Here is a 13,589-nt window from a genome sequence, read left to right as displayed (position 1 = left end):
CCGTGCCTTTTATGTGTCCTGGACCTATGACTAGTTATATGATGTTGGTTTATACTGTACAATATTAGGGAAAGGGAGAAATCATTGAAGTCAGCCTGTTTTTTCCTGAAAAGCTCAAACAGGAAATCTGAAGTGCATCTTGGAGTAATGGTGTGCCCAAATCAGACCCGTTTGGGAATTCTAATAACGTCATTCACATCTGCAAGCACATTTTCATGCAATTTTAAGGCACTCACACATGTCCCACCATGTATTAACCTTGATCCATTCACTCAGCCTGAGTTTAATTTTTCTTTAAACAATCTGGTACTTTCTATTAGTGCTGCTATGAAAAAAAAGTTAAAATGAATGCAAAGTCACCTTATAAATTGTAAAGTTGGAGATAAAAATGCTTTATTATTATTAAAGGTTTAAAGAAAACACTAGTCAAAATATTCAAAATTTTAAGTCCATAGCTCAGTTGGGAAGCAAATGCAGAGCATGAATGTGGAGTGCAGACCTGGGCTCTAAGTCTAGCTGTACTCCTGACTGGGACCACACACATCCTGTGTCCCAGATTCCACTGGGGAAATGCTGTAGTGGACAAGGTCTTAGCATGGGTCTCTATAGAGTATATCTGTAAAAGCCTCATTTTTGGTCACTTTCTGTCAAAGTGACACCCTTAAAATGACAGCCCAGGTTTAGAAAAACTTCATTTTCCAGCTGTGTAGAGACGTGTCCACTTTACACATACACATTCTCCAAGATAACAAACAAATAAGCAAAATTCAACTTCCAAAGGTTTTATTTCATGTATCGTTTGATGGTAACTCTCCTAGGCTTTGCATCTAATGTGTGGCAGTGTGCAAGCTCTCTCTCACAGAGAAACACGGGAGCTGAGTTCCAGGACAAGGTAAGTGCCACACGCTTCCAAGGCAGCTTCAGGAGCTCTCGTCTTGGGCCAAGAAAGGAGCCTCTGCAGAAGTAAGATACCCTGTGCTTCCTCAGACACACAATCGAGGTGCTTCCTGGTTGATGATACCCTTCCATACCATCATGTGGGCCACAACGGAATCCCTTTAAACTTTCATCATGCTCGTTAAAAACACAGAAAAGATATCATGAATTAACTGACCTTAAATTCATGTTAGAGAAATGAGAAAAAGTTAATATATAAAGAAATATAATACACAAAAAAAAAATGTGCAATGCTTCATAAGCTGCATACATTTCAACAAAAAAGTTGGGGGACATGGATTTGGTTAGATTATTAAAAGCACGTATTACAAGCAGGTTACCTTTTCATATTAAAAAGAAAACATGACTGGAAACTGGGTTAAACCAATTCCCAAGTCCTTATCAAATAAGGTAAATCAAGAAAAAGATATTTTAGAACTTAAAATTAGGGCACCCTATTCACAATTTAAATGGGGGGAAAGAGAAAAAACCCCAACAACCACCAACCCAAATAAAGTCAGAATGATCATTTACATTTTATAGTCTTTAATTAAGCACATAAAACTGTACTATTTAATATATTTCTCCATGAACTTTTTGTGAAATTCAGATCGCAGCGTATCGTTGACAAATCTTTTGTCTTTCTTCTGGTCATCTACACCTTTTGCACAGTTCTTGAAAACAACATCATCATCCCACCTGAGGGGAAAAAAAGAAAATAGAATGTTCTTATAATGCTTGTTTCAGGAGACAACACCCTGTGAAATGCAAAGCTTAGTCATTACACAGAAAGCTGCTCAACGTGTATACAGTGGCAGCAATTACATATACCCAAAAGAATAAAGTAATGTTGGATAGGCTGTAATATTGCTCTATAATAGCAGAAAGGGAAATTCCTATTTAGACATATAAAGCATTCTTTTTTTTTTTTTTAAATATATCTTTACTGATTTCAGAGAGGAAAGGAGAGGGAGAGAGATAGAAACATCAATGACGAGAGAGTCATTGATCGGCTGCCTCCTGCACGCCCCCGACTGGGGATCGAGCCTGCAACCCGGGCATGTGCCCTGACCGGGAATCGAACCCTGATCCCCTGGATCCTAGGTTGATGCTCAACTGCTGAGCCACGCCCGGCTAGGCAAAGCATTCTTACTACTTCTCCAGTATAAGAAGCTTTGATTATTTCAGAAAGCAGAAATACATAAATTTCAGTTGCATAAATATCAAATGTTTTCAGGTCTAAAACAAAGAGGCAGTACCTGGCACCACCCAGATTAGTACAGAAAACTCTAGACGATAATTGACTGAAAAATTTACTGTAGTTCAGATTATGTGGTTTTAAGGATTTTATCTACTCTTTCATTAGTTAACATTTAGCAATCATCTACTGTAGTATTTATATTTTAGGACAACAAAAGGAAAAGAAAGTACTGGATTAATCATGAAAAACAGCAGCTGAAGATGAAGAGTTTAGGGCAGGACTGTGGTCGGATTCTTCTGGTTTGGTTTTATAATGCACATGCATAAAAAACACCCATGGATGGGCTATAAAATGCATGTTTTACAGAAAACCAAGAGTGTAATTTCAAAATATCATCTAGCATATAAAACAAAAACCCATTCTGTAACATACTCACAAATACATATAAAATGAAGCCCATGTGTGTTTGTGTGCCCATGTATGCCAGAAGAAACTGCACACAGAAAATAAGCAGAGAATGTGGCATCTTTGGAAGCAGCGTTAGTAAAGTTATGGTGCAGGACACAGATGAGTGAAAAGCTGAGCTCAGCTGGGTCAAATGTGACCTGCATATTAAGACCTGTTCCAGTCACCACACAATTCCATCTGGATCCAAATAAGGCAGGAGAACCAAGTACAGAGTTTAATATCAATAAAAATATAATTGATGTAGTTTTTCCTCTATCCTCTCTCAACTCACCCCCAAAAAGCTTTTAGCCCCCCCTTCTCAACACCAACCTGCTCTCCCATGCTGCTAAATCCAATGGCCACTTCCCAGCACTCATTTTATTCACCCTGTCATCAATACTTGACTTAACCTCTAGAAAACAAGCTGTTTGCTTGGCTTCCAAGACACCCACCAATCTCTTTTGGTTCTGCTCCATCCTCACTGGCTGCTCCTCCTTAGCCTAATTTTTTTCATACAAAATTCATTCAATCAATATTTATTGAGTACCTAGTTATGTACTGGGCACCGAGTATGTTCCAGGTATTGACAGCTAACCACCTCTCTCATCTCTAAACATGATCCCAGGCTCAGTCCTCTGACCTCTCCCTCTGGCTGTACTCATTCTATAGGTGACCTCAGCTAGTCTTCATAGCTTTAGGAACCTTCTACAAGTTGACAGCTCCCAAATTCATTATCCCTACCTTGGATTAACTCCAGAACCATTCATCAAGCTACCCAACTCAACAGCTCCACATAGATCTACATAACCTTCTGAACTCAGCCTGTCTTGTATCTGTTACTTCCCCTACCCCACCACTGTTTACATTCCTCTCCATTTCTAGCCTTTTCATCGTTCAGGTCAGATACCTGAAAGAGTCTTGTGTCTGATCAAATGTCACCTGCCAGGCAATTCCAGTCCTCAACCATGCCATTGCCATTGTAAGGAGCCAAGTTTTTACTATGAACAAGTTGGGAAGCCACTAGATGGCCTAAAACAGAAGACTGAGAGCTTTCATTTTAAAAGGACCAAAGCACTGGTGTGAGAGCGGAAAAACTGGGGGTGGGGATGGAGAGAGTGGTGAGCCCAAGCAGAGGACCAGTTAGGGGCCCTGCATCACTCCAGACTGGAGATGGTAGCAGTGGAGGTGGTGAGAAATCAGATATGGTGGAAAAGCTAAGCCTACAGGGTTCCCTGATCACCTTACACAAAATAACCAACCTTCCTCCCTCTCAGCACTTCCTATAAGCTGTTCTATTTCATTTGCCTATGTATCACTATCTGAAATACTATATTCAATTATTACTTTTTGCTTCTGTTAAGGGTGGTGGTAATTATTTGCTTAATAGTGGTCTTCCTATGTAGCACATAAGTTTCTTTAGAAATTTTTAAAAAATTTTTATTGATTTTGGGGGGAGTGGAGGGGATAATATGAATGAATTATTGGTTTGTTGTTCCACTTATTTATGCATTCATTGGTTACTCCTTGTGCCCTGACTAGAGATCAAACCAGCAACCTTGGTGCATCGGGACAACACTCTAACCAACCAAGCTACCTGGCAAGGGCTATATTCAGTATTTACTGTTTACATTCTCTCCCCTTCAGCTTTCTACTTCCCCCCTCCAAACACATACACTGTACAAAAGAGTTAACATGGCAGGCCTAAAACTGCCCCCTTCAGAAAGGCCTGCTTGAAGGCTGGCCCTAGGCTGGCATTTGGAAAGTGGGCTCCAGGAATCTTCTATCACTGAGCCTAGATTGTATGTACAAATAATGTGGTTTATGAGGAACCCATTTCCTTTCTGGGAGTCTGAATTTTGGTATGTGCTAGGCAGAGGTTACCTATATGACTACCCCTCAATAAAATCCTTGGGACACAAAAGTCTCTAATGGGCTTCCCTTGGCAGAACCATTACACAGATATTACTACATTTTCATTGCTAGGGGAAAGGATGTGTTCTGTGTGCCCCTCATTGGAAGGGACAGAGCATATGAAGTGTGCACCTGGATTCCTTCAATGCCCTTTCCCCTTATGATCTGGCTGTGTAACTTTACTACATTTGTCATGAGTACAACTATGCTGAGTCCCCTGAGTCCTTCTAGTGAGTCTTCAAATGTAAAGGGTGGTCTTGGGACCCTTGACACACACAACTAAAATGTGAAATTTGTAGGGCCAAAGGCTTAGTGCACTGCACCATCTCTAAGCTGGTTATTATAAATATCTATTAAAAATATATTTTCTTTCACTCTCCTTCCATTACTCCAACATCTGACACAGTATCAGTGGAAAGTGGGATTTTAGAAGCTTTAAATAATATAGTTTGCTATAAAACTCATAACGTGTGTGTATATATATTTCCAACTCATTAATGCAAAGTACCTTCTTTTTACTTTGAAGTTGGCCTGAGGCTGAGATGGGCCAGTGAGATTAAGGAGAGGGTTTCCACTCAGAATGTTTTCCATACGAATCCTTTCTTCTTCAGCTTTTTGTTCTTGTTCCTTGTCAACAACAGGGAAAGATTCACATTTACTTACATTAACTGCAGGGTCAATCTGCTTATACAACTCATATTTTAAAAGACTGTTAGGGATAAGCATTAAGGTACTTAGTGTTGTTTTTTGTTTGTTTTTAAGACATACCAGAAAAGTCTCACTTTTCAAAATAAAATAATTTCACATTTTTATTATAAATATTTCACGCATGCCATCATACATTCATTAGTCTCTTCTGACTCTAAAATTCTTCAGATGCATACTTAAATCTATTTTCTTTCTTGAAGTAAACACAAAATTGCTTATTTTAAGATAGTACACCAATAAACATTCTAATAAGTTAAGAATATACTAAACATCAAAGATATCTAATAAAGCTATTACCTCGATTTTTAAAGGGTTATACATAAATGCTTAGAAATACTTTTTATTTTGAATTACTAACAATGTAAACTTGCACTCTTAAATTATTGACAAGTTTTATTAACCAAGAAGTATCTCCTAAACTAAGACAAACTATCAAAATTCTATCATTAACATGCATTTCTACCAATTTATTCATTGTTATGATTACTTTCTATTTATACCTCTCATACCTTATCAGTTCAAGCTTATCTTTCTTCACTTTTATTTTAGCATTAACCTCTTTAAATTCAAATCCCCCTCAGTTTTTCTTAGAATTAGTAAAATAAAATGTCTAAAATCCTTAACTATAACTGGTAGATCTACCTGAGTCCATGCTATCTTAACCCAAAGATAAATCCCACTTTGCTGTGTCTTGGGGATGATAAAAATGGATGACTTAATAGATCAAGGAAAAAGAGACTTTCTGGAAGTCCATTTTAAACAAACTTATGTTAAACCACTTGGAAAAATAACCTGATTTTCAATATAGGTTAATGATACTTCATTTTTTTTTACATTGAATTTATTGGGGTGACACTGGTTAACAAAATTATACAGGTTTCAGGTGCACAATTCTACAACACACCATCTACACCCAGGTCAAGTCTCCGTCCATCACCATTTAGCCTCCCTATACCTTCCACTTCCCCCAACCCCCTTCCCCGGGCAATCACTGCACTGTTGTCCATATCCATGAGTTTTTTTCTTTTTTTCTTAATCCCTCCACTCCTCCCCACCCAGTCCCCTCAACATACAAATGTGAACACTGGATTTAATTTTTTTATGAGGCCAAATAACTGGAAGGTGAGAAAATGCAATTTTCAGGGAGGGGAAATATTTTAGGCCATTGCTCAGACCTTTAACAAAGTCAGGAACATCTACCATAGATTAAGAACAGAAAGCTTTAGCCCAGCTGGGTGTGACTCAGTGGTTGAGCATCGACCTAGGATCCAGCAGATCGAGGTTTGATTCCTGGTCAGGGCACATGCCCAGGTTGCAGGCTCAATCCCCAGACAGGGCCATGTGGGGGGCAGCGGATCAATGACTCTCTCATCAATGATGTTTCTATCTCTCTCTCCCCCTCTCCCTTCCTCTCTCTGAAATCAATAAAGGTATATTAAAAAAAAAAAAAAAAAAAAAAAGAACAGACAGCTTTCTATAAGCTATGTTTATTTTTAACAAATTATATTGATACTAAAATTAAATACTCAGAAACCTAAGCATATATGTTCTTTTTTACAGGCAAAAGGAAAGAAACCATTATTTGTACAGTTGATCCTGAAAAATATATGGAGTTTGTATGATGCTGTCTTTTAAATGCCGTCTTTTAAAGGTTAAAGATATTTCTCTGAGAGGCTAGGAAAACAGCTCAAGTATATAATGTATCCAAACTTGTAACAATCTGTGTGACGTAATAAGGTCCTGGCCATGCTGTTGGGAATATATTTCCTTTAGAGTTACTGGTTGGTTGTTACACACAACCCTGGAAATAAAAGGTGCCAATTCTTTCCATATTCAGGTACCAGACACATTGTGCTTTATGAACACAGGCTAAAAGCCGTATAGCCTGTGGGTCAAATCCAAACCACGCTGTTTTGTAAATAAAATGTATTGGAACACAGTCACATTCACTTATTTAAGCACTGTCTACGGCTGCTTGTACTACAACCAGCCAAGCTGAATAGTTGTGACGGGCCTTGTGGCCCACAAGCCTCAAATATTTACTATCTGGCCCTGATACAGACAGACTGGTTAGAAATGTTATTTTGGGACACTCAAAAACCAACCACTAGAGAGCCAGGGAAATAGGGACTAAAGAACTAAAATTGTCTGTCAACCCCAACAAACACCAACACATTTTTGTACAAAGACTAGAAAAGCCTCACAAAATTCCAAGATCTTCTGTCTAAACTGTCTGCCCTCCCTGAAGGGCAACCAACGCGTTTAAATTGCTCATCTCTTTACAGTCAGAGCTGTTAGATAAAGCAAAAGAATTGAGAATGGAACACTGCCCTCTAGTGGTGAACAAGTGGTATTAGGAATGTTCTTAAATTCTTTGAGTTCTGCAATTAGATATAAAAATTATAAGCTAGTATAGAAGTTATGCTATCCTATGCCAAACTCTGATAACTGAATAATAAACTATTTTTCTTCTTCTAATCTGAATTCTGGAAGTCTTCAAAGCTTATCCCAAATTCAACCTCTTTTCTGAATTCTTCCTGGATCCTTCTGACCCACGGGAACTCTACCTCCCTATATTTCAAGCATTAACCTCCGTCAGCATTTTCTTTAAGTCTTCTTCCTCTCTTTTTAAATAGAACAATTCTTGGCTCAAATGAAATCTTACACAGCCACCATGAAATAGCCGCTCTGCTCTGGTTGAAAGTGGAGGCAGATATCTCTACTTGGGCATCTCACAATTCAACATGTTCTGAACAGAACTCATCAACTCTTTTCTCTCCACCTAAACATGCCCATCCTTCTGTATTCCCTGTGTTAGTATATGGCGCCAACATCTATGCAGAAAATGGGGGTCATCTTTACTGTCATATCTGATCAGTGCCTTTATGTGGTTAATTCTACCTCCTTGATAGCTCTATCAGCATCTGTTTACTTCTTTCAATTTCAACTTCTTTTATGTACAATTCTCGTAACTACATGTGAGGATTACTGGAACAGCCTCCTGCATCAGTTCTTTCCTACGTACCGTCCATAATTTTGCCCGAGTAATCGTTCTAAAATGCACATCCAATTTCACCAATCTCTACTGAAACTGACTAGCTTTTCAAATCATTCAGAACAGAGTCCAAACTCCTTTAGCATTGGTTAACAAATCTCTAATCCTTTTGACCTGCTCTTTTCTCCCCAGTTTCTTATTTTTATCACTATGGATCCTATTTAATCTTTATAACTCTCTTTGAGCTAGATATTCTTTTTCCCCATTGTATAAATTGAGAGACTGTGGGGAATCAGAGAAGTTAGGTAAATTGCCCTAGGTTATATAAAATCTATTGACAGACTGCTTCAACAAGTTCCTGAAAAGAAGGCCAAGGCAAGAAACAAGCAGAGAAAAGATGATGGCTTCACTGTGTTTGTGAGTTCTTTGTAGGCCATGACTAAATCTTAATCATTTTTGGTTCTTCTGACACTTAATAGACATTAACTAAATGTCTGTTGAGCAAACAAACAAATAAGTGGATAAAGAACAACTTGATTAGTATATTATTAAGCATGCCTGAACTACTTGGAAAGAATTTCTAACATAACCAAGAGACTTAAAATGCCACAAGAAATTATCAGATTTATAGATCTATAGGTGCTGTAATAGCTAAAGATGGCAAGGACGATTTCTAACATAAGATATTACTTGAATTAAAAATATTTCTACTTTAGTTTATGTAAGATGATGTAAATATTTAACACTTTGATTTTACCTTTCTGGCTTGCTCTTCAGCTCTTTCTTTTTTAATTTTTTCTAGTTCTGCAAGAAGAGCTGCAGTATCATCATCATCACTCTCTTCTTCAAAATCTTCATCTTCATCTTCCTCCTAAAAAAGAATGTGATGGCCCGTTGGAGAGAAAATTCACATTATTCATCTTTTTCCATAAAAATTGCACTTATCAGATCTTTGGAGTACGATTAATTTTCCTAGTGGGAAAGATAAATGCACCTAAATATTAAAAACAACCAACCAAAAAACAGAGCCCACAAAAAAGCTTATGAATACTTATTAAAATGTGACCCCCTAATGTGTTTTAGAGATTATAACAACAAATAGTATTACAAAATATCTTTCAAATTTATATAGTCAAAAGTGAATTTAGATATAAAAATACTTCTGAAACTAGAAAAGGAACACTTTACACTGATACACAGTACATATGTATATAGCATATCACCTTGAGAATCAAAATAGTTTTATACAGCTCAAAACAACTTTGAGCTAGGAAGTTAGGATAATCAAAAGTAAAAAAGGGTGCTAAATCCTCAGAAGAAACCAACTTCAAATGAATAATCATTAAATCTCATTGACTTCGCTATATTTAATTACTGAATTATTTAACTCAATCTGTCTACTCTAGAATTAACTGCTGACATATGTGCTTAATTAGATGCTACTCATAAAAAGTCACTAGGATTTCATTGTATATAGAAAACTGCAAATTACCTGTAGACTGTGGGTCCCATTACATTTTAATGTTAACCAAAGCACTAATCCTTAAAAACCTTCCACTTAGATCACTTCCTTTCCTAAGCACAAAGGGAGCCATTAAGTGTATCGCACATCTGGAGGGGCATCATTAGTACCTAATGTGGAAAGGCCCCGGGATTCAATGCAAGGGGCTGCTATAGACACAGTCCAGTCAGAAAAGTGCACTCTAGAGATCTATACCATGGTAGCCCAATCTCTATGGTTTAATATAGGAAGTTATTTTTTAGCAAAGCATATTCTTTAATAGATCAGTTCCTCATTTGGTTCTCCAGAGATCAAACTTGAAGTTTGATTAACCACATAGCAACACTTCTTGTCTTAAAATCAACTATAAAGTTCAGCATTTGAATAATAGTTAAGTAAAAATAAACACAGGGCACTTTTTTAAAGTTACAAGAATAAAAAAGTATCTCAGAAAACATGATATAAATTACTATGGAGAAGAGAGGAGAAAACAAAACATACATCTGTTAGAGGATCATCTGCATCAAGGTTGGCAGCGGGAATCTGGTCTAACCGAGGCTTCTTTGACACAGAAGAGGAGGTTGTGTGTTCTGGGAAAAGACAAACATCACTTAGTTTATTGAAACAAATGCTGCATTTCTCATAACATTTCAAGCACCTGTGGGCACAAAGAACTTAGATTATAACTATTGTTATAGCAGGGATCAAAACCACAGTGTCTGGCAAATAAGACCTTGGTAATAAATATTTGTTAGGGTAATGAAAGTATTGATTTTAATACGGGAACTGTAGCCTCTCAGGAAATTTAGAGAACAGTTTACATAAGCTGGAAATATATGCCCCTAGATGCCTTCGATAGCCAGTGACAAAAATGGGTGAACTTCATAGACAGAAACCATGGGGCCTCAAAAAGTCTGGCTCTTGTAAATAGTCAAAAACTCCTTGATATAAACTGAAACAATAGCTGCTAAATATCCCCAGGTCACCTTGTTCCTTGTAATATAGAACCATAAAAAGATGGAACTGGAATCAACCTGTTAACGTTTCTAATCTAATCTAGTCATATATCATTTAGCAAAGTGTTGTGGCTCACACCAATATTTAAAAGCAAACAAACAAAAATAGTAACCTGTTCCAATTACCAATTGAAAGAAAAACTACTGTCAACAATCTTATGAGACAAATGTCTGGGGTAGTGTTGGTACCTCGAGTTGGACGATCTCTATTTTTTTCTCTTGCAGCAACTCTCTCTCTCTCTTCTAACTCTCTTCTGAAATCACGGTTCCGAACCTCTTCAGGGGCATCCTGAGTGGTCTGTCTAAAGTAGAAATAAGCCAGGGCAAAAATGTTTCTTAAAAAACACATGGCTATAGCAATGAAAGATAATTCACAAAAAGCAACTTTGCCCTCACCCTAATCTAAGGGTTACTAACAGGCATCCACGTGATATTTCCAATATTTTAAAAATCCCAAAATGAATCACATATACTCCCATAAGGCTGGAGATTGATTAAAATGTCTTTACTTTTGTTAGTAGGTCAAGTCAAGGTATGTTACAGTAACACTTTTTTTCTCCTATTGTTTAGTACTGACAGTGCATTGTCTCTCTGAAGTAATTTATTATTTTTCCATCTATATATGGATATTCTTGGTTAATAGGAATTTCTGCTTAAGAAATACTGGGTAGCTTTTTACAATCATAGCACATAATTTTAGTGTTAGATAATCTATTGCATTCTACTCGTATAAAAATAAATTACTTAAGTGATATAACCCAGACATGCCACTATCTCATTACCATGCCATTTAACAGATTTGGTTTTGCTTTGTGAACAAGAAAAAAATGAAAGTCTTCATTACCTATATTTTATCTTTGTATGAGAGGGTAGGTCTCTACTTGAATATTGCTTTGAGAGTTGGCTCAAATCACCTTCTCCCTTTCCTCTCCCACCTCTCGCAGGTTCAAAAGTTGGCCGAGCTGCTGTTGTCATCTTTTATGCTTTGAAGAAAAATAGTATCAAGTTATTTCCCATATGACAAATTCTCATTTCTTAATGTACTTATTAATATCCATCCTTGTGAAATAATTTCCATAACTCTTTCTCTAAAACTTATTTAAATAACCTCAAAACAAAGTTCTCAAGAAAATAAATAATGAGGCTCAGGGTGTACAAAGAATAAGGCTTCTTAGGTAATTCCTATTTAGTACAAAAAGTTCTGTCATGAAGACCTGAGTTTGTCCTCCTGTTGTTTTGGCTCTGTGGCCTTGGGCAAGTCACCTAGCTAAGTTTTTGTCATCTGTGGAATGGCGATACTCCTCATGGATTATAAGATATGACATGGCAAAGCCCTTGTAAAATACAGTATTGCACTGCCATGACTGAGTTTTAAAAATTCTCAACTCCACCTTACTCCACCAGACTCCCTAAGGCTCACATTTTATCTAAACCTCACACAACAGAAAATAGGCTAGAAACTACAAAAATATTTAAAAATCACCAATACAAAAAAGGTTATTTTAATCACAATTACTGAACGTCCTGCATAAAAGTGAGCTAAACTTCAATAACAGTCACCTAGGCAAAATTCTCCAACCTTTTGTTGATTCAATTTTCTCTTACAGCAGCCAAAATAACACAAATCAGACCTTTTTTAGGTTATAATTTAAGGAATGCTCAAAACACAGGCACCTCACCCCCAAAGGAATGCTGATAAAATCGAGGACCCGCTCCTTATGTTACTTTTGGTTACGGGCAGCCAAAATAGTCTCTCATATCAGAACTGGCTACTAAAAACCCTGTTAAGCGTCGGAAAAGGAAGTGTGCGGGGGATGCTGGGGCAACCGGTCTGTCTCTAGATATTTCAAAAAAGGGGAAAGGGATGTGTCCAGAGGGGGAGAAACAGTGCTTCCCGCCGCTGGGGGCGCCGCCGTCTCTCTCCCACACACCCCTGGGTAATTATCCTTCCCGTCTCCCGGCAGTTCACCTTCGGGATGTCACCAGGAACTCGCTGACTCTTCGCCTCGCAGACTCGGCGAGGGGTGGGGAAGCCGGGGCCCTGCTTAACGCCGTCTGCAATGCCGCGTTCGAGCTGCGTTCTCCGCGGCGCCCGGGACTTGAGACGCGCCCGCAGGCGCTGGGCTCCACCACCCGCCCGCCGCTCTGGGGCCTCCTCCACCCGCGCTCGGTTCTCCGCCGGCGACTCCGATCCCAACCGCCCTTTCCCGCCCCCCTCGGATAAGAAAGACAAACTGCTATCTTCCCGCCGCTCACGTTAGCCGAGGTCCGACTCAGCAGCCTCCGGAGATCACACAGACGCCATAACGACTCTTGGCTCCCAGAGTCCTCTGCACCGGGGGCCAAAGCCCAAGACCCGGAAGCAAACCCCGAGCACTTTCACCGCCCTTCAGAGGCGGAGGCGGCGACCAATCAGCGGAAGTCAAGGGGGAAGTCGGCGTGACGACGGCGAGGGGCGGGGCCGAAACGGCCGAGGGGGCGGGCGTTTGAATTCGGTGCCTTAGAGCTGATGCTAAACATCATTTTATACCTTCAAGAACCAATTACTTAATGTCTCTTCCGTCTTTTCCTTCCCCGACCCCCTCCCAGACTCCATTCCGGTACTGCGTGGACGGAAAGCCCCGGGTAGCCGACACCACGTCCCCGGCTAGCGAGAGAGCGTAGAAAAGGATTACACCAAACTGTTTAAATCCAACGGCTCCTGCTGCCTTTCTCCTGAGCTAGACCCAGCAAGCCTAGAGAGTTGGGCTACGGAAAAACTAGTATTTTCATTTAATTGGATATGAAGAAAGAACAAATAAGTACGGGGGCAACCACGATCTTTATAAAGGTACCATTCCTGCAAAAAAAATATTAGTCTTCAAAAGCAAAGGT

The 13,589-nt window shown here is 38.8% G+C and overlaps 1 protein-coding gene across 1 annotated transcript; it reads right to left on the bottom strand.

Annotated features, from left to right (window-relative positions):
- Positions 1 to 766: 766 nt before the first annotated feature.
- Positions 767 to 13,062, bottom strand: CWC15 (CWC15 spliceosome associated protein). Its single transcript, XM_016206774.2, has 7 exons — positions 12,972 to 13,062; positions 11,560 to 11,698; positions 10,905 to 11,017; positions 10,201 to 10,289; positions 8,956 to 9,069; positions 5,004 to 5,122; positions 767 to 1,635 (listed from the first exon to the last, which is right to left on the bottom strand). Exons 2-7 carry the CDS (start codon positions 11,688 to 11,690, stop codon positions 1,506 to 1,508), a joined length of 696 nt encoding a protein of 231 aa, XP_016062260.1. The 5' UTR covers positions 11,691 to 11,698; positions 12,972 to 13,062; the 3' UTR covers positions 767 to 1,505.
- Between the last annotated feature and the right edge of the window lie 527 nt (positions 13,063 to 13,589).

The sequence above is a fragment of the Miniopterus natalensis genome, chromosome 11 (genome assembly GCF_054644295.1).
Source record: "Miniopterus natalensis isolate mMinNat1 chromosome 11, mMinNat1.hap1, whole genome shotgun sequence".
In the NCBI taxonomy this organism is placed as follows: Eukaryota; Metazoa; Chordata; class Mammalia; order Chiroptera; family Miniopteridae; genus Miniopterus; species Miniopterus natalensis.
Note: the sequence above shows the minus strand (reverse complement) of the source record. Positions and strands in the feature narration are given on the sequence as shown.